Source organism: Eleginops maclovinus, chromosome 17, assembly GCF_036324505.1.
Source record: "Eleginops maclovinus isolate JMC-PN-2008 ecotype Puerto Natales chromosome 17, JC_Emac_rtc_rv5, whole genome shotgun sequence".
Taxonomy (NCBI): Eukaryota; Metazoa; Chordata; class Actinopteri; order Perciformes; family Eleginopidae; genus Eleginops; species Eleginops maclovinus.
In genome coordinates, this window is record NC_086365.1 from 8,684,913 (window position 1) to 8,712,533 (window position 27,621).

The following is a 27,621-nucleotide window of genomic DNA, read 5'->3' on the forward strand; positions in this document are numbered from 1 at the left end:
TGCGATAAATCAATGGTGCAAGAAAATCCCAGGAATAAGTATGCTATGTTTTTATGTACATATCTATCCTATGTCTTATCCTTGGCCTTTTTACCTTTTGCCTTTGAGTCTCATTTAAGTCTAACAACAAAGAAAATTTAAGTCAACATTTAGTGATATAAGTGTCAAGAAGTTGTGTATTTTATCTTATTCATTCTCACATAAGATTGGATTGACTTTATTGACCCCAATTTAAATCATTTACCAAACGTATTTCACCTAAGCTTTAATTCACAGACATATCTTAGACTCTAAAGGCATACGTTTATTTCTCTCAAGTCCTGGAAAATACTAAATAAATAGCCACAGCCACAAGTAGGATTAGCAAAGCCATACACCTTGAATATTTATTTGTTCACATGACAAATGGGTTGTTACTTTATGTGACGTCCTGTTTGTTTATGAACACTCGTGATTTGACGTGGACTAAGACCCAGATTGCACAAAACCTGTGAAAAGCAATTACAGCTTCATCTTCTCAAACACCTGCATCAATCTGCCTGCAGTCTCTCTTCATGTTTGTACATATACATTATGTTTTCTAGAGGGAAAAAAGGGGTAGGGAAAGGAGGGGCGGGTGAATGTCATCCTATTTTCCCATCTTAATAGCCCATGATCCTGCAGCCGCTCTGCCTCCTAAGCCTCTTCCCGTGGATGACCTCCAGGGAAGATTGTGTTGCTGCTGTTGGAGTACAGAGGAGTTGATTACGAGGCAGTGTCGGGGCTTTGTTCTAAGCGTATGCCCGTCCTTGGCTTTGGTGAGAGAGAAAGGAGATAGATGAAGAAGGAAAAGAAGAGGAATCTTATCTCTCCCAAGGGGTCTTGCATCCTTTCATTCCAGATTGTCTTGGTGACTTTCTGGCCCTGCCTGGTTTATCCCGACCCTCCGCTGCAACACTTGTTTACTGTCCCATAATGACATTGTCAACGGCAACAATACGTCCGCTTATCGCCAGGTGTCGGCTGCCACAATGGCTGAATGGTGGAGTAATGGAAAGGAGAATTTGTCCCGTTGTCATCTTGAAGTCTTTGGAGGCGCTCTCCTACTTGGCCGTGTGTGCCGGTGGAAGATAAGATTAATTCTTCATATCGCGGGCTGATTGCGGAATCTTGTATCTAATGCAATTTTTATTTCTCACTCCCCTCCTTCCCTTTTTCCTTTTCTTTCAAACTGCAAAGCCAAGCATTTTTGTTCTCCCTCTTTGGGGAAAAAATCTAAATAATTTATCTGTGTTTTGGTGCTTTTTTCCCCCTCCTGTACTTAGAGGGAGCGTGGAGGGAAATGGAACAGAGACTGACAGGAGGAAAGGCAGATGAGAGTGTTTTCTTTTTCCTTTTTTTTTTGAATGGAACACACGTGATAAGCATGCTGAGCAGAGTAAGAAAAAGGAGCAAAGGATGGCAGGAGGGAGGCGGACGGGTTGGGGGAATGAACCCACGCTTGGCACTCGGCTGGAGGGGGGCCAGAGAGGAGCCTGCAGACTTTGGTAATCCCTCTTTTATTAATATGAAGCCAAGCTCAGCAGAATGTAGGCGCACAGACATAACAGAGCTGCTCACAACTGACTCGCTCTAGTCCTCTCTGTCTGTTTTTAACATACAGATCTGCTTCACTGGCTGAATCCCACCCCTCCCATTTTCCAGGCCAGTAAACCTCCAGTAAATTAAAGCAAAACCTCAACAAAAAAAAAGCAAAGCCAAGTCCGGCGCACTTCCTCCGACGAGCTCTCGAGTCTTTTGATCCCGCTTGTGTCCTGGCCTTGGTGTTTGGCACAAAAAGCATCCTGCGTCCTTGCCCATCCCTGCATGTTACCATGACAACCCCCCCCCACCCCCCCCTTTACATCACTCAGTGCCCCCCATGTAGCCAATGGGCATTGACCTTTTGCTGTCTGAATGTGTTAGGGAACGAGAGATACAAAGAGAGAAAGAGACGGAGATAGAAAGAGAGGGAAGCAGGCACTCGCCGGAAACAACAAACACAAATAGGTCATTAAATTGTAAACACAATTGAAGAGAATGACAGAGGTTGCACCGCTTGATTCGTAGCCTTAAGTTAAGGCAAGTCAGAGTGTTTCCTGTGAATGACAAAAACAAGATGCTCTTATTTAGAAAGCTGTGATGTCACGGCCCAACAGGAAATCAAGGAGGCTCCGAACCTATGAAATGGAAAAATAACAATAATTGGGCTACACTTGGCATGTTACAAATGGGGAGCTTCTTCTCCCAGACACTGTCATTTGTCCTCCAACAGGAACCATTCAACAAAGGAGCACATGCAGACAGCAATTTTAAGGGGAATGTCCAATTTATAGGCAACTGGATTAAATCCCATTAAAACGAGTTGGGTTTGGTTTCCAGGTTAAGTTGTTGCAGTTTTTATAACGATTAACTATTGTTTTGATGCTTTGCAAAAATGGACTTTCACCCAAAACCCCTAGTAGTGTACTTCTGCTATATAAAAACCAAGCCTGAGAGAAAATACGTTTTCCATTTTTCGAGACCGGGCTGATAAAAAAACAAGCCAGATTAGATAAATGTACCATGATCAGTATTTTACCCGAACTATAGTAAATCCTTGCGATCAAACTCATTGTACCCAAGTTTCGATTTGTCGTGCTCCATGTTATAACATCAGTGGATTGTAACAAAGTACTATTTTGACATACATATTTCTATAGTTCTTCGCTACTTTTGGAGGGAAAACATTGTCTCAACATTGACAATCATTTGAATGATAGTTAGCTGATTAAAAAATGGTGATTATATAATCCATAACACTTTGAATAGAGCCATTCTGCATACTGAGTATTTCTATTTTGGATACTATCAGTACATTTGGCTGATCAATACTTCTTAATTCAACATTTTCAATTTAGAACTCAACACCATTGTGTTTCTACTTTTACTTTTTACTGTACAGAGTACTACTCATGGCCGATGTCAGGAAACCACACGGATGGCGCCTATGTTTATTACTCCATCTAACATGTGAGTCCAAAGATTACCCAGGCGGAGAGAGAGAGAGGCAAGATGTCTAAAGGGCAAAATTCACAGGCAGTGTCACTTAGCATCACGTCATATGACACACTGGACATGTGACGCAGACACAAGGAGTAATCAAGGTACATTAGATGGTATGAGGGAATCCAGGGAGTAACAATGGGGCTATTCTGCTGTATCATGTCTCGGAATTAGTCACAAGACTGTCTTGGCACGTCGACTTTGGGATAATAAACAGTGGCGTAGCCTGAAATGACCCTGTAGCTGCTTTTGGATGCTGCTTAGAACACAATAGGCGATTATTATGGATGGAGTTTTATTGGTCCCACTTCCTGCTGGTGGAGCCTTGCAGTAAACTTGATAATGTTACCCGCACGATCATTTTAATTAGAAAAAAAGGCTTTAACTTCTGCACATAATGGGACTCTTACAGCCCCATTTTAAATGTTTTTTAATGCAAAAATACCGCCTGAAGGTTTAATATCTGTAGAAATATGAGCCATTGTCAGTGTAAATAACAAATCATAAGTCATCATTGTCAGCCCGTGAAAACTGGAACATTTGTGGAACTTAATTGTGTATGTTAATTTGAAAGCATTCACCCCTGTATGCTCTTTTATGCTCCATATTATTACGCTTTTTACGTTCAGCTGCAATAAGCAACATATGATCATCAGCTGCAGCATCTGTTTGAATTTAAATGCATGAGATCACGATTTCAGAGCCCGTTTTTTGCTCTTATTCAACACGTTTTTCGTTGACGCGCTCGCCATGTGCTAATATTTGTTATCATTCCACTCCTGCCATCAGTTTTGGCTTAGACAAAGTGCAATGAGAGGCCGATCCCGTTTGAATGGTAAACAAAAGAGGCAGAAACGGGTAATCAAGTTAGAAGTTAGCAAAAGTGTCTGCCGCATTTTAATGACGATGGCCTGTGCACGCCGGATAATTTAGGATTTCAATTGTTGTTGTTTTTCAGTGAAATGCAGGTGTTTTGTGAAGACAGACGATGTTGCCCTGTATGCCAAACATTCTAATGAAGCTCACGTACAATCCGTAATTTTAACTATCCCCCACCTGCCAGCTAGCCACACAAATTTACACACACACTCACACACATAGAGTACACAAACAGGCATACCACACACATACACACAATGTGCACTAATGAAGCTGTTCTCCTCTCCGCTCTTTTTCGTTCCTGGCTCAGTGAAACATGCATAAATCATAATAAACAGAGAGATGAATTTTTAATCAGCAGCTCCCTGCCTGTGTCTTCAGCCACAGCTTCCTATGGGGAGGAGAGGCTGAGATGTGCCAGGTATGTGGAGCAGGATCTGGCGGCACCTCCTTAGGGAGCACTCCTCACTGAGACATGCCTGTCCGCGCTGCCTCTTCCTGGGCATGATCTGCTGGACCGGGCCCTCTCTCCGGAGACCGGCCGGGCCGAAACACGCTTTCTGCAGATAGAGAAGGACATCTGAGGAGCGGAAGGCTGCGTGATCTTAAAAGAAGCTCTACAGCTGTGACATCAATCACACCCTGTTGATGTTCACCAAGATTCTTGAATAAGATATATATATATTTAGAATATTTGTTAGGAGATCAATTTTTTTAAAGAATCATGTTGACACCTGTTTGAATAACAGTCTAGGACATAGTTAACAAAACAAAACAATTCCAGGTCTAAAATTCTTCTAAGACTTTTGGATTCATACCAGGAATTATGGGTATTTAAGATTTCCGGAGGCTGAGCTGTTCTCTAGAGATTTCTATTAAGGCTTAATTAAGTTTGTTGTCCAACCATTGGCTGGATATGTGTGGAAAGCTTAGGAAGGAATTGGACGATCAAGTGATTGGAGGCCATTTAATATTACAGCATCCAAGGTGTACATGCAAGTAAAGGTCAGTGAAAATACCACGTCTGGTTTCATCTAATTTCACCAGAAGCATAAATCAAATATGTTTTTGTGAGACTCTGAATGAGATAGGAGTCATACAAATGGGGGTTGGGGAATAATGCCAGCTACTTGATGTATTGCATATCTTCATGAAATGCTTACATCTTGTTTTGTAATTGTTTTAATACAGTGTTCAATAAACTGAAAACTCATACTTGACTTGACGTTGAACTTGGCCTCAATCTATCGGTTTAATAGCACTTTAATATGATGTACGCGATTGATTTACCTCGCAAAAACTTTAGTTGGTTGTTTTTTTATTACTGATTGTGAATGCAAAGTCTCACAAAAACACAGCGCTGATGTGCAGTAAATGTGGGCCATGTTGGCGCGAAGCTGTGCAGGACCGGGCCAGGCCCAGCAGGCAGGCAGGCAGGGTGTCCAGAGCTGGACCGGGGTTAGCCGGTTCTGTAGTATTAGGCTCAAACAGGCCCACAACATAACAACATGAGCCGAGCTGTCACAGGGGATTACTTCAGCGAGGCGAGCCAGCGGGGTCTGCTGCTCTAACATAGAGAGAGAGAGAGGAGGTTGGGGGGGGTGCTTGTTTTCTGCGTGAGGGAAAAGGGAACAACGGCAGAGAGGAACGGGGCGAGAGACACAGAGAAGTAGTGAAAACAGGAAGAGAGAGAAAGAGGAAGCGTGATAAGGCGCATCTGTCAGTTTGTAAGGTTGGAGCACTTATGCTGGGCATTGTGGGGAGAGTATGTGTGGATGCCGTCTGTGCCCCCCCCCCCGCTGCAATCCAGCTCAGGATCTACGGGGAGTAACGAGTACTGAGGTACACACTCAAACACTCATGTGGTCACCCATGTTCTGACCCAGATGCAGCGTCCCTCTGGGGGATTGTGACACTTCCATTGAAGGTGTGGCGTTGTTGAATGGGTGGTTTTACATCAACAGTGTGTTTGAAACGGGGGGGGGGGGGGGGGGTGTAAACAAAGCACAGGTGCTGGCTCATTCCTTCATTTGAGAGGATTTGACATCCTCGATGGTTGCTCCTAACAGGTTTTACTGTGATGCCTCTTACCTGGCTCTGTCTCAGTGTTGTTGTTTGATGGCAGGAGATTTCTTCCTGCAACTGTTTGCCCAGTCATGCAGAACATCCGACGCTTGTACTTCTCCTTTCTTTTTTTTTGTTGTCACTTTCTGTCTCTCGAACCTCATGATTTGAAAGCAGGGCATGTGACAACTTGAAAGTGGAATTGCACCGACATACAGTCGCTTTTTATCCAAAGCAACTTGCATATACTTCCACACCATTTCTTCCTCCAGATTTTATTTGAAATATCCAGCAGTCCATTGTGATTCACCTTTCACATCATGGATGCTTCATAGTTATCTTTTTCATGTGTATACAGTATTTATTATACAGTTGTTTTTGCCCTTTATCTAATTTACATTTTTGTATTATTCCACCCACATATGCATGAATATGTATCATTTATATTCTTCTACTTCGTGTCAAGAGTTGGAGTATCTCAAGGTGTCACTAGAGGTTTTACAAATACAATCCTGATTTACTTACGTTCAAAAGCCTTGGTGAAAATTTTTTTTTTTTCCATTTTATTGATTTTCTTGTTTCCGAATGCTGTAACTAAGATTTAAGGATTCAAGTTCTCCTTAACATTCACCTCCAGGCAAAGAAAGATTTAGAAAAAACTAATAAAAGTTTGGTTTCTGGCATTGAAGGCAAAAAAAGAAGAAGTTAGAAATCTCCATTTTTAAGACCATTCACTCAACCATTCATTTTCAAAAATTCCAGTCTTAGTTATTTATTACATTTCCTTCAGTCAGGTTTGTTCCATTCTCGTTTATGTTTCACATAGATGGAGGGATGATGGTATTTTGTCTGAACTCCCCTCCTGTTGCATAAAAGATTGAGACAAGCGTCTCCTGCGCACCTGATCATGAAAAGCAGTCATGCTGAGGTCGACTTATTTTGCAATGGGTCAACATATTTCATTCATGTTTGCAGGTAGTAATTCATTGCACCATAATTTACTGACTGAATCAGTGAACGCTTCATTGGGTGACAAATGAAACTGCTTTGGAGGCATGTACTTCATTTGCAATTTCCTGGGGGAAAAATGTGACTTTGAACGTGTTCTGCATCAGGCAGTCGCTCCAAGCGAGAAACATGGGGGAAATTTTCCAGAGGTTTAACTTGTGTGCAGGACGGTGGAGGGACTGTGGTTGGGCAGGGGCAGTGGGGCACATCAGACCACCAAAACCTTTGTAATGCAGTGTTAAACTCAGCAGAAGTTATTCATGTATAATGCAATCTGAACAGGGAGATAAAAGACATTAATATCTGAGAAAAACTGTGTGGGTTACTCACACATCTATAATGATTTTAAACCAAATATTAGATGATGACTGTTATGAAATGTATTTTCATTCGATCAATACAGAAATTGTTACATCTTCTAAACTGTTTATATGATATGGATGCAACACCTTCAAATAAAAAGTGGGTTCATTGATTTTACACACCTAGATGTAGTCACTTAAGAGTTCTCCTCAGTCCTGAAAATGTTTTTTTCTGAAGGGAGCTTTCTTAGGTCTTAGAAAAATTCTCAAGTGACTTCCAGTATCTTGGCTTTGGCTCTGGCTCGGCAAATATTTATGCTTGCACTACAAACCGGGGGGGTGCAGAGTTTGCTGCGTGATGTGTACCAGACGGGGAGACAAAAGAAGCCATCAAGTTGTCTCAAAGGAAGTGCAGATCAAACTCACACCAGAGACTAAAAGTTAGGATATTTCGGCCTTCTATTTTGACAAATCCTTTTTTTAAATGTGTCCCTTGCGTGTCTTCGAACTTTATGAAAGTGCAATACTCGTAGTACCCATTAAAAGCTGGAACTTCATCGTCATTGTTTCATTTTGAATCTGATGTTCTGAAGAAGCGTTCAGACTATGCTGTGTGTGAAAGCAGGAAAGGATCTTAAGGATGGAAATTTGATGAAAGCCGAGATAATCACACATTTACCTGTGAGAGTTTGCACCTGTGACTTGATATGAGTTATTTTATGCTCCAACCTTCCACTTCCTTTTCCCCTCTCATCCTTTGGGTTTGTTGGCGGTTAAACCAAGCATCCCCCTCCCACTCAACTCACACAGTGTGCCTAGCTAATGGTGTGGATGATATGAGTCTTCTATTACAGATATGGCCAATGGTTCAGAGTCCTCTCCCTCCCCCTGCCATTTACTCTCCCAATGGACTTTAAAACAACCTCTCCCTCCTCCCAATCCTCCTCCCAGCTTTCCTGAATTTGCTAAAGCTGCCCGGGCAAAGGGAGTACACCTTGTCTCCGCTACAACGATTTAATCTGCCGAGCACCTTTTCAATCAAAGATTGTCAGGCAGGGCCGCTCTCGACACGAGTAATACAATGCATGGACACACACGTACAGGAAGTTGGGGGTTACAAAGGGGCGGGGGGGGGGGGGGGACTGCTGCGCACACGCTCACCGTTCGCCCAGGCGCAGATCGATACTTGCAATCATCCAGGTGACAATGGGCCGTGGGTTTATCGGCCCTTGATTCACACCATGCTATCATCACCTTCGCACAATCAAAGAGGGGCGATAAGAGGTGGCGGGGGGCTGGAAAAAAGAAAGGTTCACATGTGAGAAAGGGGGTAGGGAACGGAGCGCGGGAGCTTGCAGGTACATGAAATGTGTGAATATGTGCGTGAAATGAATTGAAATGGGTGTGAAAGTGCATCTATTTGCAGGCAGATGCGTACAGCCCCCTTTGTGGTTGTGTGTGTGTGTGTGTGTGTGTGTGTGTGTGTGTGTGTGTGTGTGTGTGTGTGTGTGTGTGTGTGTGTGTGTGTGTGTGTGTGTGTGTGTGTGTGTGTGTGTGTGTGTGTGTGTGTGTGTGTGTGTGTGTGTGTGTGTGTGTGTGTGTGTGTGTGTGTGTGTGTGTGTCTGTGTGTGCGTATGGTTACTTCCCATTGTGTGTGCATATAGCATGTGTGGGCTATGAGTTGTATTTCTCTGTTTCTCTGAGTGTGTGAGTATTTGTGCACATACAGTACCTCCCTCTTAGTTTGCGTGTGCGTGTGTCAGTTGTTATCAGAATGACACCATCCTGCTCTCTCTCCTGCAGCCCCAGAGGATCAGTGGAGCTGCACCAGTTTCAAATGAAAATAAATGAGAGGCAGTGACCGCTACTGCCTGGGTCCCACTTTAATGAGGAAAAGGAGCAGAGAGGGAGGAGAGGAGAGGAGGAGAAGAGGGACAGAGGTGGAGGAGGGTGGGGCGAAGGCAGGGGTGGGAGAAATTGGAAAGTGAGGGAGAGATTGGTCGGAGTTGCCGTGGAAGGTGCCGAGAGAGACGAGTGGAGAGGGGGGCAGTGATGAATAGAGGGCCTCTCTCTGTCACCGATGCGATGGCCAATTACAGTGCGAGCGCGCTCCGCTGCACTGCAGGTGGAGCGTACAGTGTTTTGAGTGGCCGGAGAATATCCCTCCATCCTCCATTTGCATTGAGAGGAAAAATCACTGCACAGTGTACGACCGAGAGCAGCTTTGGGGTTCACCGTTCGATTCAGAATGACTGCATTTAGTCCGTGCACCATTGTAGGTCTGGACTGCACTTTACCCACTTTATTTTTTCTCCTTCCTTTATCTCCAAATATAGAATATCTGTTACAGTTTTTATAGATTCTGTCATGCCAAACACGTTTACCTATTTGTTGGCTATGTTTATTTCTGAGTTTTGTCTATATGTTGCCCCAGAGGGCATCGGTATTGAATTTTAGAATAGACCAAATCTAATGTCACTCTTAAGGGTGAGGAAATGCTTTCAAATGTAACCTTTACTGAATATGATCATTTTGCATAATCTACCCTAAGCTGTCAGAGCTGATAACTGTAGGCTGTAGTTTTCATTACTAATAACCACTCACACGCAGTCATAACAATCTTTTTTAACTTGTTTTTTGTTCATAAAAAAAGACATGAGCCATCACACTATAACTTTACACCAGTATCAAGTAGGAACTCAAAGATATAAGGCATTATAAAAGGCTCCAGAAGTTGGCTAAATGCTTTACTACATTGTGTGGAGTTTAACTACAACACAGGTATTCGGTGGAGAACCTCCATAAAAGTTATTTTATCACGTAGCGCTTGAGGCGAAAGCTGCAACTTTAAACTTCAAAGCGTTCCATAGTCTGCTATAGGGTTGTAAAAACCCTGACTAAACTCAGCGTGATTAGTTCCTTTAAAATCCCACAGGATGAACCCTGAAGAACACGGTGCTCGAGTCAACACCAGGGCAGAGTCATGGTGTTGGAGAAACAAGGTTTTCCCTCAACGACAACTATGTTCTTCTTTGGCCAAGTTTAACGCTGTCCAGTCCAGTCTGGCATACAGCATAATAACTAGCAGACAGCAGCACATAGTATAGCCGGGAGGCCTCTTCAGGGTCAGAGGACATCAAGTGTGTGTGTGGGGGTGTGGTTGAGAGAGATGCATACATACTTAAAGTCATGTCGAGACTACCGGTGCAGGCATTAGTGTGTGAGGGTCAGTGAGCAGGTCAGGGGGTATTTGCTTAACAGTACTTGATTTGAATGTCCTGTAACACAAAGTGTGTGTAACTTAAACATGTATGTGAGAATGGGGGTCAGAAACCCGGGTTTGTTTTATTATTTTTAACCCTTTCAGTGACTATAAAGCCGTAAAATATGAATAAATGTTGACTTCTAAGCACAAATGTTGATACGTGAAAATCAGTCTGGATTGCTTTTATAATGTTGTTGTTCCTGGTGCAATGACAATTAAGGAATTATTTGCTATTCTATCAAACTACTCACATGTCACATGATGACATTTCTGAGATGTAACCTACTCTGAAAATAAAAATATATAGGCATACCTAGCCAAGACATGTACTGAATGTCAGTAGTGTGACATTTGCACAACCTGAACCTTTTCACTTAAGGGAACTGTAGGTTGGTGATCAGCTTTCATGTTAATACACCATATAAAATGAAAATAGACACTTCAAACAAAATAAAATCAAAAGCATTGAGCAGATAACTCAGCCTGCTGGGATTTGTGTTGTGTGGATTGAGTGTGTCTAAAACAGGTCAGCGAGCATTTAGAGGCTGCAGCCCCACAGGTAAATCTGAGAATCCATGTTAACTGGAACACGTTGTCCTAACCTAACAGAGTCCAGCAAGGACTCCTAACAAAAAGAGTAGAGAGGGAGGGATGGGGTGAGTGATGGAGGAGAGGCAACAAGACACATGAGAGGCATGAAAATGGAGGAGAGAGAGGAGGGCTGGGGAAAATATCGGAATGAGATTTGAAGATTGAACAGTGAGTGGCAATGAGAGTGATGGAGAGAGTGTTAGAGAGAGAGAGGTTGGGGAGTACTCCATCTCTGTTTTTGTTTGGGTTTCAGTCTTGACAGAATAGGAAAGTAGAGAAGAGAGATTGGGACGACTGTCTCATTCTTTTATTTAGGAAGCGATTCAACTGCAAACACACGATTAAACACTGATCCGGATGTGTTTAACGTGTCTGTGTGAGCGCTGTGGATGAACGTTAGCAGTCGGGGTCAGTCTGGTTTCGGGCCCCTCACATGTCCACTTAGGCTCAAACGCAGCTGCTTGCTATTCTGAATTATTCATGAGCTCTTCATTAAATATTCACGTGTGAAAAGATGGCGCCATCAGCTACCCACAATCCTCTCCTCTGGGTAAGAAGCATAGAGAAGCCTGGATTGTACTTTACAGGGTGTGAGATAACATAGTGGCGGCTTTAATGCTTTATTTTTTAAATTTCCTAAGAAAGACCACCTATTTTTTCATCCTGTCTCTTTTTCCTCACCCCACCCTGTCTGCTCCTCCTTCTCTGCCCTCCCCTCTCCTCGTTTCTAAGTGATCGATTTGTGTTGTTCAGGCAGCTGAGCCCCCCAGACTGAGGTGAGAGAGATAAAGGCGGTGAGAAGATAGAAATAACTAGACAGAGAGAAGAGGGGCAAAAGAAAGAGAAGTATGAGAGCAAGCGAGGTTGGAGGGAGACCTTGCCATGAGGGGGATCTGGAAGAACAAGGGGCCCTAGGGTGAATAGGAGAGCTAGCTGAGGGGTGGGAAAAAGGGCAGAACAAACCTTACAGGAAGATACAGCACAACACAATGTATGTTACGTTCACTCTCGCTGAGTAGAACACAGGATGCATTTCTTATGGTGGCAGCTTAGAAATGGACCAAGTGCCAACTTCTAGGTCTGAAAAGTGAGAAATGATTTGTACTTGCATTCTTATTAATATCCAGCAGGTGGGGACTCCATTGGATGCGACTGATTGTATAGAAGTCTATGAAAAAATATTATCTCTTAGATCTATTATCTAATAATATCTTAATGTCAGTAAGATGTTCATGTTGTGAATTGTGTGTCATTATCTGTAAAAAAAAAAAGCCTTGTTTCCTTACTAATATTCAGCAGGTGGCGACTCCACTGGTTGCAATTGATTGTCTAGAAGTCTATAAGAAAATGAACCTAGACTCATTGAATTATTACCCCAGTAAACATTTTCCTAATGAGTTTATGGTTTTAATTGATTTCAGTTTTTCTCCAACACAACATGATGTTCATGTTTTAAACGGTGGTCCCATTAAGAGTAAAATAGAGGATAAAGCAGCCAATGCAATAGGGTAAGGCTACCTTGTGATTGAAAGGTCGCTACCGCAATAGGATTGGGGGTTGTTAATGCTTTCGTCCTACAAAACAGTTGCATTCAGCTCCTCCATTCATGACAGTTTGATCAAAATCAACTTCCTTTATACAATCTGTAAAATGGATACAACCATTGAAAGTTGTTTCACCAATTTCTTGTTTCATTTTAGGTACTTGTTATTCCGGTCTTCAAGGTATGGTGGCCTCATGGTTATTAAGTGACGTGTGTGTTTGAAAGAAGAAGTGATAGGCTCTGTTGCTTCTTTCCAAAATCACACAGACTGTGATATTTCAATTTTTGAGAGGTTAGCATCAGGTCTTCAAAGATGTTTTTGTTTTGAGGAGACTGAGCAGATGTTTACTTACGTTGCAACCACCTGCCAGACTTCTATTTTTAAAACATTTTTTGAAAGATTTACCAATGTCTTAATTATTTTAGCTACATAACTTTTGAGTTTTGTCTTTGAGGGAACTTGTCAGTAGCAGCCACATTTAAGCTTGTTAGGAATATAGAAGTGTGAAGAATACAACAAAGATTTGGGAAAGATCCACTGAGACCTAACTAGATGCCATCTTATCATTCAATGAAATGCAACCTGTTATTTATCACAAAATCGTTTAAGTCATAAGAAAAAAAGCCTGTTCTTATTTCAGCTTCTCAAACATGAAGATTTCTCGTTGGCTTCACACTAAATATTGTATTGCGGTTTTCTGTCTTTGTGGCATACCATTATCTTGACATGCAAGTTCAAAAGGTTCTTGCATCTTTCCTTCATACCTTAACCTGAATGAAAGAAAGTTCAAGTACAGTAAGTAATGGGGCCTTTTATTCACTTTTACATTATGTCAGCCCAACTTATGTTTGTGGTTCTGTCCTCTTCCGTTATTAACCAATGAAAGGCTGCATTTTCATATGGAGGACACAAACGCAGGATTTGTTCTGCATGGACCTTACTGTTATATTCACAACAATACGTTGGTCAGGGTCAGCGTTGAGTATTATCTGGTTGAAAGTAGGACTCATTGTAGTCAGTTCAGGCTACTTGAAGACATCTTGTTATAAATAGCTGTGTGTTTTATTCAGTTATCTGGAAGTTAAGAAAATATTAGATATTCTGACATTGGGTTGTTTGTGATGCCAAAATGACTTGCTTTTCAAATCAGGGCCTTAACACCTTGATGTGCAGAATGTCTGAAGTAATTCAGAGCGGAACCACTACAGTGTACACATAGCTGCACACATGCTAACAAACACATGTATCATATTAAAGGCAATATTAAACAGCTGCAACACAAATTGCGTATTAAATCTGACGGTTTCACATGGCTAAATAGAACATTGAGAATGTGCATGTTTTATTAATGGATGGACGCATTTTGTTTGGCGAACAGGAGGAACGGATTTGTTTGGAATTCGGAAGGAAAGCAAATGAGAAGATTTTATTGCATGATTGTTTAGCATGAGAACATGCGTTCCACTCTAGCTGCCGCATTTTCGCTGCAACAGCTGACACGCCTGCTCATGGTGAGACAGGTGTTCGTAAGCCTCTGGCAAATACAGAGCAACATACACATTTAGTTTTTTTGCTACCTCCTATCATTACCCACAATTATCATTAAAGCCTGTCATGTAGTAATCAATCAATCAATCACAGTCGGATCATTTTCCAATTGTAAATTTGGAAGTTGTTTGCACGGATAATCGATCAGAAATCACTTACCTATACCAATCATGACATGACAGCGTCTTAAAGGGCCAGTTCCTCTAAATTACAAAAATCCATTGGTATCCAACGATGTAAGTAGCTTTGGTTTTAATTTCTCAGGTGCTACATGTGTCTTATATATGTCCCAAGAAAAAAAAAGTGTTGCAAATGTATCAACAAAACATGTTAACTGTTATTATTTATTGGTACTATTCTTCAAGTATAAAGTGGTTCCAATGTGCTTCAGGAATGAGTCATAGAAACGGCTCTGAAACAGCATTTTCTTTTCACGTTCCACATGTTTTATAACGAAAACTATTGTTTTATGCTTCTATTCCAAAGGAGCAAATAGGAAATATGATTTGGGGAAGTTAATGTTTTTTGTGAACAGCACTATAATGAGCAGAATGCAATGATTGAAAAGAGTCGGCTGTGCTGTTTGGATAAATAACTTGATTTTGATAAAGCAAGGTGGCGATTCTAAAATCAGTTGGAAACAAGCAGGGAAATAGGTGCTTGAATTACTGTTATGTCTTCTTTTACTGCTATTGTGTGTCTCAGTTATCAGTTAATAACTTTGTTGGATTCGGGTTCATCTGAAAGAGCGGCCATGAGCATCAACTTAGTCCTGAAACATGAAAGCCTGTGATGATGGGAACGCAGCCGAGTACTTTGCAGCAGTTGGTTAATAATGTCCTGGACAGCCCCTTTCTGTGAAGAAGGGTCAAGTGCGGTGAAACATGCAGCATCGTCCCCACTCCTGGGACACTGCGAGCCCTCAGGGGCTGATGTAGGATCTGCTTTTCCCATCCATACTCTGACCTCGCTCCTTGCAAGCAAACATGTAGACTGACCCCCCAGCAGAGCCGTGGGCCAAGTCCCACCCACGCCATACACTTACCCAGCTGAATGTGTGCATACTGAGCACTTTTTCTTTTTTACCATTGACCCAGATACTCATATTCTTCCCCCAGAGAGCCGCCTCTCTCAGTCTAAGAGAGGCTCATTATTTTACTGGAGTGCCTCCCCTTATTTCTCCCACAGAGGAGGGAGGAAGTGGGGCAACCTGGTACAGGGGTGCATTCAAGCCCACTCCCGTTCCACAGGGAGGTACACTGCATCCACACAATTAACGCAGCGTAAAATAGAGTCAGCAAATTTGCTAAATTATGGGTTGGTTCATTATTACCAGCTATCCCCATGTGTAATTGCTCCTCTCCAAATTTGGCAAACTCATTTGATTGTAAATCACCTAACTGGCCATGCTTTTATGAAGTCAAAACACTAAAGCATGTGTGATATTCTATTCTTACAGTCTGCCATTTATATGTTCTGAATCATGATTTTGCATTGTATAGTATTTAGCAGGCAGCCAGGCAGAAAACTGAAACCCACCATGCATTGATAATAAAAAGCATCCAGGGAGGACAGTTTGAGTCTTAAATAAGTGAATACATGTTGTTTGAAGACACTGGTGAAGAACATCTTAATATCAATAATGGAAGACTTCTATTTTAAGACGAGTGTGCCCATAATGAAGGCTAATGGTTAAAGACACAGCGGTTAGAGACAGCTATGGCTGAGGAGACCTAATAGTTAAAGATCAGCTGCAGCGTTATGCGCCACGCCTCCCCGGCTCGGCACCTGGTTCTCCAACAGTCCGTCAGTTGCGCTGTTGCAGAGCGAAATTTCAGACAGGACCGGCGGAAGAGAGGCAGGAGAAGCGAATGGGGGCGAGGAGGTGGAGAATGTGACAACTGCTGGATGCGGACAGAGTGTGTGCGGCTGGCTACATTGCCTTTAGGGAGGCCTCGGCTCTTGCACCTGTCCCTCTCAGTCTCGGCGGCCAGGCGCAGTTTGGGCGAGAGCGACGCTCCTTTTTATTTATCAGGCAGGGCGCACCGCGGCGGAGGCGCACACACACGATACTGTACGCACATACATACACACACAGGGCAGGCAGGCAACATGACTTCATCCTACAATCTGGATTTTCTGCCCGATATGATGGTGGAGAGCCGCCTGCTTGTTCCCGGAGACAGAATGTGAGTTATTTCCCGTCTCTTTCTCTTTTTCGCGTGTCTGCTTTTTGTGTGTGATCTTTACTGTCCTGAAAAGCAGCTGTCCGATGTGGAAATGTTGCTCCGCTGCTGGATATGTGACTTGAATCGGGGTCACAATGAACGCTATAGCCGGCGTGTCTGTATCTCTGTGTGATTGTGTTAGTTATGGATTGTTGTTATTAATATCCGTCGATAAATTGCACGGGGAGCGCCCGGGGCTGTTATCAGCTATAGACAGGATGGTGATGAATGAACGCCATTATGGGGAATTAACGCCACCGCCGTGAATAAACCTTGTCTTTATGAAGCTGTTTATCTGCTTCATGTCGTCACATTGTTGAAGCAGGTCAGGTCGACTCTTTTCGAGCATTGGCTTCCCATCGCTCCGTGGCACAGAGAAGGGGAAGTTGCTTTAATTTGCGGCTGCCGCCCATGATCATGTCTGTGGGTCTCCCGGGCTGGAAGCGGTGTGCTCAGGACTGTGCAGCCGACCGGGAGCGCACCATGCTGAGACACATAAAGAGCACAAAGTCGATCTGTCTATTCTCTCTGTTGGTTCAGAAAAAGCTCAGGCTGGAAGACAGGAGTGATCTCAGTCACATGATTGAACTCCACTAGAGGCGTTTTTCTGCGCCTTGTTATTCTCCACACTTTGGACACTTGCATGCATTTGCAGAAAAATACACTGCACATAACCACAATACACAATAGGAGTGAATGGAGCTTTATGAGTGCATGCAGGAATGCATGGATGACTGGTATCCCGTGTTTTTCAATTGGATTGGCTTTAATTCAGTTACATTCCGGAATTTGTAGAGCAGGGACAAAGGGAGGTTTTCATCCCAACATCATGGTCATGTGTTTTCTTGTTTCACAGTCATGTCCCACTTATGTCCCCTCAGCTCACAGTGCCTTGTTGTTGATGGATCATGTTTTTTCCCCCACATGATCAGAAATAGGTTACAATGTTCTGCAGTAGTCTCTCTTATCTTTTTATATAGGTGTGTTTACTCTTTCTTTCCTAGTGTGCAATCCACAGTGTTTGTTGGGATGCTACACTTGACTTTATGGTGACTCATGGTGTTAAAGAATGGAACTAACGTAATGAAGGGTGAATTTGTGTGTTTGTGTGTGTGGGAGGTGTTGTAAAAAACAGATTTAGACTCAGAATGCAATACATTTAAGGATACTGCATCAATTTAACACATCTTATAAAATTATGCCGCAGCTGAAAATGAACTTGAGTCGACTCACTAAAAAATACTCATCATAAACTAGCTGATCGTAGACTGTAAACTCACTATTTTACCTCAGGCTAACTACAATTCATTGTGAAAAAAAAGAGTGTTTATAGTAATACCAAAAGTAGAACTCAAGGTAAATGTATTTTTCATTACAGATGCAGTACGATTATTATGTCTTTTAATTATTATTATGAAATACTTGGACTAAATAAAAATAAAAAGGCATATATACTGCCACAGCCATTATGTTTGTCACTATCACAAACCTATATTAATGTCTGTTGTTAAATACTACTTAGTTTTTCCATTGTGGCCTAAAATTGTGTTTCAAATTCATGGAAAAAACGAAGTATGACTTTTTCCATTCATTTCCAAACAACGGAAACAAGTAGACACACTCGATAAACATGTGAAAGTATGGCTGTACTCAGTAGTGGTTACCTTCTAGGCAATGAGATGCTTCCATTCAAAAGATTGGTATCAAATGAAGAACTCTCATTGGCAACTCTTAAACAATACTGATATTGTCATTTTTTAAACCATACCCAGCACCAAACTCAAAAACCATCGCTCTATTTCACCATAGATGTCTAGCAAAAGCACAATGAAGGAGATAAAAAAAAAGCAACAAGTGTTTCTCATTATAAAACGGCATGAATCACAGAATTACTCACATTCAAGCATGTTATAAGGCTGGGGCGTGTACTTTACCCTGCAGAGCCTCCCTCCATTGACTTCTCATGTAGTCTATTACCCCGATGCTACAGTGATGAGACGGCTTTCTCATTAATCAGTGTCATCTGCTCTGATGGCCTGGGCCCCGCATAGGACCGGCGGGGGTGGACGAGGAAGCCATCACCCTCTCTCCCATCCACCCTTCCCCTTCCTCCCCTGAATGCGTCTCGCACCACCAGTTGCGGGTACATCCGCCCCGCAGTGAAGGATTTATGAATAATGTGTGAAGCGGCATTAGACAGGCCTATCTGTGGCCTCTTACCCAGCCGAGGAGGAGGCGGACAGGTTGAACCAGAGAGCGCTTAGGGAGATGACACTTTGAATTTACACGAACACACCTCTTGAGCCCGGCCTTTAAGCCCTCTAGAAATGATTTACTTGTTTGCGTCCTTTCATTAAATGGCACTATTTTTTCAGTAGCAATGGTAACATTTTCATTCATGCTGCTCCTCTTAACATCCTTTCTACTGCCTGCAATCCCTTTCCTGTCCTTCCTGTAGTGACACCCACATTGACAGTCCTTGACAACATTAGACTTGACAAATATTAGCTGAGATCATATGAGAACTAAGTGGAACTAACAGTCCAATCGCTCTCTATTCATCCTTATCAGGGCTGTTGAACATGAAAGCGCGTAAAGTGAGAGAGTCAAGAAAAAAAGGAGCAGGACCTCTGCCCTTTACTTTCCCCTCTTACTCCAACTCTGAAGACTAAACTCGCTGGCTCTCTGGGAAATATGTGAACCCCTCACCTCTTCGACACTGTGTTGAATCCTGAAAGTATTAGATTCAGGGATTATCACACTTCTGAGGCTGCAGGTTGGACAGTATTGAGCAATGATTCCTCGCATACAGCAATGGGTGAATATGTACTCAAAATTCAAGAAAACACGAACGCGAGGTTGCTAACTTTAACAAGTACACTGTGTGCCTAAGAAAACATGAGACAGACTGGCGATAATGCTTGAAAACGCCACATTCTTGCCAAGTGTGTACACAACCCACCGCACACAGACAGCCCATTACTGCTCTCAGAGGGAAAATGTATATCTGACCACTGATTCTCTTTACGACCTCCCCCCCGACTGACTCATATCTTCTCTTCTCCTTCCTGACCCCCTTCTCAGCCTGAAAGTACACAAACCATGAAGCCAACAGCTGAAAGAGTCCTGTGACAGACAACATAGGGTTCTCGTAAGAAATATATACAAGGGTCTGTTTGTTTAGATGAGGGGGCTGGATGGACAGAAAGCAGAGTTTTAGACGGAGGTGAATAAAGGTTTGTCCACCTTGTTTTTGTAGGTTGATTTCACCATGGAAACAATACCAAGAAACGTATTGATGCGTACATAGAAGTGCTTTTCTGATAATGGACTTTATTGGAAGATTAAAAAAACAGATATTACTTCTGATTTATCTTTGCTCTTTTGATGCATTGTATGTACAATTTCTTTCTTTTTTGAAAATGTAGCAACCCAACTTCCACCAGTGTAATTAACGTATCCTAATTTTGACTCTGACATAGAACATTTTATGGTATTTTTTTTCCCGTGGAAGTGAAACAGCCAAGAGATATTGGTGAAAATGCAGGGTGAAAATTGACTGGGAAAGGTGTGAAAGAGGGAGGAGGAGGAGTGATGGTTTGACAGCATTTGACTCCCTGGACAGACATCTGGTCAGATTTGAATTGTGTCTCATCTGATGTGGAGATTAAGAAAAAATGAGTTAGAAAAGGGAGCCAGTAGTGCTGGTGGTGCTTCTATCTGCCTTCCAACCTATAGAGAGAGAGACCTTTACATTCTCTATTGTAAGGATGTCACACACACACACACACACACACACACACACACACACACACACACACACACACACACACACACACACACACACACACACATTGAGGAGAAATGCATCAGCCTTCTGTCATTTCTGTTATGTTTTGTTCATAATAGTGTTATTTAGGCGGGAAACACATACAGTATTTGTGATATATGATGTGATGGAGTCGTCTTCATGCATCACCGGCTGCAATGTTGCTTTATGTCGCTTTCTCTGTGTGTGTGTGTGTGTGTGTGTGTGTGTGTGTGTGTGTGTGTGTGTGTGTGTGTGTGTGTGTGTGTGTGTGTGTGTGTGTGTGTGTGTGTGTGTGTGTGTGTGTGTGTGTGTGTGTGTGTGTGTGTGTGTGTGTGTGTGTGTGTGTGTGTGTGTGTGTGTGTGTCATTATGATGAATGTCTTTGCTCTGTTGGGGCTCAGGAGCAGTTGTCTGTGGATGACACTGTGTGTGTAGGTGGTGATGTATCATGACCAAAGTCTGTGTGTGTGTGTGTGTGTGTGTGTGTGTGTGTGTGTGTGTGTGTGTGTGTGTGTGTGTGTGTGTGTGTGTGTGTGTGTGTGTGTGTGTGTGTGTGTGTGTGTCTGTGTGTGTGTGTGTGTGTGTGGTCAAATGATGGGGTCCACAAGCTTTTTTTTACGTCATAATTGTAACAGGGTTTTCATATTTAGAAATATAGACACCACTTTATCTTTTAAAAATATGGACATAAAAACCCAAGCAACATGACCAGAAAGTCATACATTAAAACCAGCTTTGAGTAAATATGCTAAGTTGCAGATGCTAGTGGAGCAGAAGGTTGCTAGGAGAGGAAGCAGGGTTTGAGATTATAATGGTGACAATGCGAGACGGAATTTCGACCTGCCAATTCCTGCGATCAGACCCTTAACCTCAACAGTGAGTGGTGTCAATTTGCGGCCATAGCACCCACTCTATGCTTCACACTGACAGAAATAGTCAAAGTACAGCCAGTGATGTGTTGATCTGGAGAGTGAATGTGTAAAGATTGGCTGCTTTTATGGAGATTTTAGGTTATTCTCATGCTCTCCACTGCTGATGATCTGCTCATGATTAACTCTATTTTCTCCCTCAGCCATGTTGCGTTCAAAGCTTGCAAAACCAGTATTTCTTCCAATCTCTCTCATTGTCTCTTGGTTAGCTGAGCTTCACTATCTAGCTCTCCTTGATTATTTTTACCGCAGCACATTGAATTTAGTCTCCAGCTCTGTGCTTATTCATGTCAAATACACATTCACACATAGATACACACATCCTGTAGATTAAGCTCTGCAAAGAGAGTTTTCTGTGTGCAATTGTACGTGTCACTCTCCTGTTTTCTGAGAGGAGTATTTCATCACTTGGCCTTGAAACGAATGAAGCATGCACATGCTTTCAATGCTGCACATTGCCACCCACACAAATACGCAGAATGCACACCACATGACACACGCAAATACACAAACACAGTCTCCATGTTGTTCACATCATGTCCCTGGGCTGTGGTGACGGGCAGAAAAATAACTGAATCCTAAGAGACTTATTGAACACAGTGATCATCTCTCTTCCTCTCCTGGTTTATGAATATCTCTCTTCTGCACCACCCCTTCTTCTCTCTGTGTTTTTGTCTTATTCTCAATAGTCAGCCATGCATTTGTTCTGTGCAGTGGCATTACTCTTCCTTGCCAGAGGGAGAGCTTACCTCATGCATGTCTCAGTCGATTTTTTCTACCCCTTCTTCCCCATCCCTCGATTTATCCCTCTTTGGCCTGTATCTTCCTCTCTTTTCTCTCTTCACTCCCACTCTCTCCCTCCTTCTCCATTCAAGCGTGCTAAATGCTTTACCTCTGTCAACTCTTGAGTCTGAGAGGAGCTCATTATTGTGGAGAAGGAGAGGAATTTGGGATTAGGAGCAACATTCGTGGACTGAGGCTCTTGTTCAGCTAAAAGAGCCATCAGAATTATAGAGAAGGGTAGACTTACCTGCGTTAGTGTGCGGTATTATTCACTAATCGCCAGGGTTAGGGTTTCAGTGTGATTTTAAAATGATTGCTTCTCGAAAAGGCATGACTCTTTTCCCAGCAAAATGGGAATTACTGCATATGAACAAAGTTACATTTTATGCAGAATAAGAGAATAACTGATCAACCAATATCAATGATTTAAATTATCTTTCTTCGAAATAATTCCTCAATGAAATATAGATTAAAGTTGAACAGATGACTTCAGGTATTGGCAGGCAAGAAGGACAAGTTGCATGAAGCTATTTGGAGATGTTACCTTGTGTTTTTTGTGCACATTTTTTGCACTCCACTTTTTTTTCCTAAACTTATTTGAAGCAAGGTTGTAAATAGAGTTTGTGTTTTTGGCCTTTCAGGGTCAGACTCCAGTATTTACCTGTCATAGTTACATGGTGTTGTAGAAATCCTGGGCAGAACATATTGCGGCTGGACTTCCATGTAAGTGCCTGCATCCAACCTGGCACAGTTGCTGGGCTGGTAAGCTTGCAGGAAGCATATGCTTGACCACGTGAGAGCAGACTCCCTGACATAAAAACGTAAAGTCTCCGATCACATGAAGGCTAAAGGTCACAAAAAGGTTTTTATGGGCGTGCAGAGCAGCTCCTGTCGTACAAATCATACCGCGGTTTCATTCCAGACACCTCAGCAGCTGTCTTTGCTTTTTAAAGAGATAATCCTCTGTCTTTATTGTTTGATTTTGTTTCAGTCTTTGGTGCTAATTGGTTATTTGCAGTGGAACCTCTCACTTGTCAAGCAAACAGCGTGATCGGCACTGTGAAGTCTTTTCTTCTTGGATCTGCCCTTGATTAACTTTTTGGTTGGAACTCATTCCTACGTCTGCTGCTGCACATGCAAATGATTCAGTTCTGCTCCTATTGATTCATAACAAATCATCATTGTGAATCATATGACTTCCTGTGCACAGCAAGGTGTTTGCCAGGAAAGGCATGCCAGACACCGAACACAAATGCAATCATTTTTAAGACTGGCTGGAAGCAAGGTTGAATCATTGTGTGTGGTATGAATAAGATGGTGGCAAACTGTCATTTTCATGAAAGATGAATATTTCTTAAACGTACAAATGTTTGCAAGAGGTAACTTCAATCAGCTGGTATTGGGTTTGAAATAGAAACCTGCAGGCTCTTGAAGATTGGTTATATCTGACATTGATGGGGTCAAACTTTCCATTTATGTGCCATTTCTTCCTTGTGTAACCTTTAAATCTGAATGTAAACTTGTTGCATAATTCAACAGAAGATATTCACGGCTAAAAGAATTGGCTTATAAACAGCTTACCCATACAAACAAATGAAGCTTGTCTTGGAGTCAATTGTGTCAAAAAAACAAATATTCTACAAATATCAATGACTTCTTTGTCTCGGTTTTGCAATATTCAAGTAAAAAAGAAGTAAATCACTAATACCGCACTCTATTAGCCTCCGAAAACCTTCGTCCTGACCTTATAATGGAGTCTAAGTAGGAACCCAACCTCCAGCCATGCATGGGGGATTAATCTGATTCTTCCACCCTTACCTTAGGGTGCCACCCAGCCTCATTGACGGAGCACAGACTGTACTTCCTTCCCATAAATCTCTCTGTCTGGTCTCTTCCTCTCCGTCTGACTCTCTTCACTCCCATCTGTGTTATATTGCCGCTTTGAAACATACACGTGAGCACATTCTCACAAAAAAAACACACACATATCCATACACAGCTGCAGAGCTGTCAGGTCTAACCTTGACTCGCACAAAGAATGAATGGTAATGCAGTGGGGAGGGCGGAGGGGCACAAACAGGATGTCAGAGAGATGCTGCTTGTCTCTGCCCGACCTACCTCTTTCTTCCCTGTGGAGCCTGAACTCAGCACAATCTTTCTGTTAGAGGCATTTTATCTCTTCACGCACTGAACCACAGCAGCTACCTTTTCTTTTTCTCTCTTTCCACTAAACTGATCCCAAGAGTTTTAACAGAAAAAAAACGTTTTGGGAGATTAGCACTGTGTTCAAATCAACACAGAGTAGATACTAAAATAATAATCCTTGATGATATGAACCCTGATTTTGTGTTTCATGCTACCACAGCTGTAATGGTATAAAATGTTAACTGCACATCTGCCAAGGTAAAGCAATAGTGTATATATGCAGTTGAATTTCCTGGCAATACACTTAAAGAATTGAAACCACCAATCCACTTAAACGTGAAATGTCTTTCTTTGGATAATGTTGCGGCTGTGCTTCTGCTCAATAGTAATCATCATGCTAGCCTAAAATCAAACTACAACCCTTGGGCGTAAGGGACAAGCTATTGGTACCTAATCAGGCCATCATTGCTGTCCTATTTGGTTTTAGGATCAACCCAACTTTAGCAGTACTTTATCGAGCTTTGTGTCAGTGTCTGCTCCTGAAATCTTTCCAAATCAGTTTAAACAATGAACGTCAGTTATCACAAGTCTGGCAACACGTTGTGCCAGCTAATTTCCTAAACTGAGAAAGTTTAGATAACAGACCTTGCATTCGTCAAATGTACTACTTAAGTCTCAGAATCCAGTGAACATGCATGATTTTAGAGTCAGTAGATCCTTCCTTTTAGATGTTAATTTCATACATATTTGTCTTTATGGTGTTATGTTCTTGGGACAGTAAGTCAATCAAGAATAACACATGTGCCCCCCTTGTGATGTTTTCTGGCCCAAAAACATTGGAGTCATTGGGGTGTACTCTTTGTCGTTTTGGAGTCAGCGACCTGAACATTTTTGCAAAGCTATAAAGAGAGCAGCCGGGGCTTCAGCGGTAAACTCCCCAGCAGTGATAGATGTTTGTGTTCTAGATAGCAAAGTGATCGATGGGAGTATTGTTGGGAGGGGCGTTCGGAGTTGCTGTTATTGTGTTTCGGAAAGCTAAGGGGAGATGGGGTGAGGGGGGCAGGGGAGAGTTTGACGGGTTTATTGAGAAGCGTGATCTACTGCACCGCCCCGGGACTCTTAGATGTAGTTAGAGAGGGCGGAAAAGAAAGAGGGATTGGAAAAAAAAGAAGAGACAGTGTTAGTGAAGGTGAATGAAGGGAAGTAGAGGAAGTCTGAATGAGAGGGAGGAAATAGAGGCAGGAAGTGAGGATGGAGCAGAGGTGGGAATAAATGTGTTGGTTATCTGTTGATGTTTATCTGCTGTGTCCTGAGGGCTTGTGCAGTCATAACAGTGATCTAATCTGCACCTATGGAGACACACATACACATACACACACACTCACTCCCAGTGCCCATGCCACCAATCATCCATTTAAACCATCATCCATCTGCCCTTCATCCAATCCATCCATTCAGCCCACATTTCCACTTTTTAATTTATCCTCCCCTTTATGCCGCAGAATTCCTTCCATCCTTCAATCCGCGCTTCCACTACTACAACCTGCTGAAATCCAATTGGCCTTAACTCACTCCCCTTCCTCCCCCACTCTTTCCCATTTACCGTCTGCTGCCGTAGGGTTCAATGGAGTTTTAAAGGCAGAAACCGATGCCAAGTATTTCAGATTGAAGCTGCTGACTGCTGATATTTTGTGCTGATATTCAATAGCTTTCAAATTGACCAATTTCATGGCAAAAAAAGTCTATAATATTCTAAATATTGGGCAGAGCCCGGCAGGTGATAGGTTCGGAGTTTAGGGGTCGGAATGCAGTCTTGTCAATGTTTTTTTAACATTCTAGTAAGGTTCAGATTTTTTTTAGGTACGACACCTAGTAGTCTTAAAGAGCAGCTTAGCACCTGATACAAGCCAGGCTTTTGTGTACCTATTTTAAATTAACCTCCATCTTAGGTGCAGTGTTGTAGAAATGAACTCCAAGGTCTGTCAGTATGCAATGGCGTCTCCATTGGTCGTGTCAAAGGTGCAACAGACTTGAAGCCTTCAAACGGGGATAACATGGTAACAAACAGTGAAAATCCATGGAATTTGCCCTTGTTGTCCTTGTGTAAGATTTTCAACCTTGTTTAGGGCTAAGGACTTTAAAATCCAATTAAATAAATAATTTCAGTGTAGAAGCTTATTATTTCCACTGGCATTATCCCAACTGTGCAGGCTCTGTATAGTTTATTCAGGAATATTTGCATGGACGGCACTGAAAGAGGAGTTGTGGAATAATGTTCTGAACCTTTTTACTAAATAAAATCTAATGGAGGGGATTTTCTTTGATAAGGCATCTATTAAGGCACGAAAGACATTATATGTTTCTATTTGCTTTGATTGGTGGATATATTTATGAGCCTTTCTCCACTGTGTGAGAAGCTTCCTTAAGGGCCATCATGCCTTTATGTTCCCTGGCATGTTAGATGCTGGGTTGGTATCATATGGACATATGTATGTACCCTATATGCCTGGAGTATGTCACATGACAGGTGACAGTAGGGGGTGAGTGTCTGTAAAGTATGTGGGCATATTTAATGTATGTAATTAGACTCTCACTGCCTGGGTTGAATTGCGTGGGAGTGTGGGGCACAAAGAGCCTGTAAAAAATAGTGTGTTTTTATATATTAGCCACCTTCCTCCCTTGCATTTACCTCAGGGAGATTTTATTCCATTTCCCATGTTTAAATGAAGGTTCGAGTAAACAGTAATAGATCAGTGGAGCATGCAGAAACCCCTGTTTACCTTGTTTTAGCTCTAATGTATTCAGAAGTAGCATGGCTAAACTGTGCTGGAGGACAGCAATTTGTGAGTTTTCTTTGTGAGGGTTTCAGCTGCTGTGTGTGTGTGTGTGTGTGTGTGTGTGTGTGTGTGTGTGTGTGTGTGTGTGTGTGTGTGTGTGTGTGTGTGTGTGTGTGTGTGTGTGTGTGTGTGTGTGTGTGTGTGTGTGTGTGTGTGTGTGTGTGTGTGTGTGTGTGTGTGTGTGTGTGTGTCTGAGCTCAGTGTGTGCATAGGTGGGCATATCAGTTTCGCACACAGGAAGCGATTGACAGAGGTCGGTGCATCGTGGTAATGGCTAAAACCAAAGTCAGCTTCTCAATCTTTTGAACAGCAAAGTCCCTTTTTAGAGAGGTGAGAAACCAGGCTGATTCTCCTCCTTCAAACACCACTGCTTAGGCGAGGGCACTGTAATTTGCCACTGAGAGGCTGAAACATGAGGTGTCTTTGCAGCCATCGATTCCTTTTGGCCTAAGCCGAAAGGGAACAAGAGGGTGAAAACAAACGGGCCAAGCCATTGCTGTGGATAAAACACAAACATCTGGTGCATTTAAGGGCTCTGGCTTCCCTCAGTTAGATGTTGTAATGCTTGTGTGCACGGATGTGTGCACTGCCTGTGAGGGTAGCTGCTCATTCATGCATGCATGTA

At 42.5% G+C, this 27,621-nt stretch overlaps 1 protein-coding gene across 12 annotated transcripts in view; it reads left to right on the forward strand.

Annotated features, from left to right (window-relative positions):
* The window catches only part of celf2 (cugbp, Elav-like family member 2), a 181,722-nt gene that overhangs the window by 43,058 nt on the left and 111,043 nt on the right, over positions 1-27,621 (forward strand). For 11 of the 12 annotated variants that reach the window (XM_063905331.1, XM_063905332.1, XM_063905333.1 and 8 more), the window contains exon 1: positions 16,146-16,453. The exons of the other annotated variant lie outside the window; for it this stretch is intronic. In XM_063905331.1, the coding sequence (XP_063761401.1) occupies positions 16,173-16,453 (281 nt within the window). In that variant the 5' untranslated portion in view covers positions 16,146-16,172. Of the gene's footprint in view, positions 1-16,145; positions 16,454-27,621 lie in introns of those variants that run through there. 12 annotated transcript variants of the gene reach the window in all.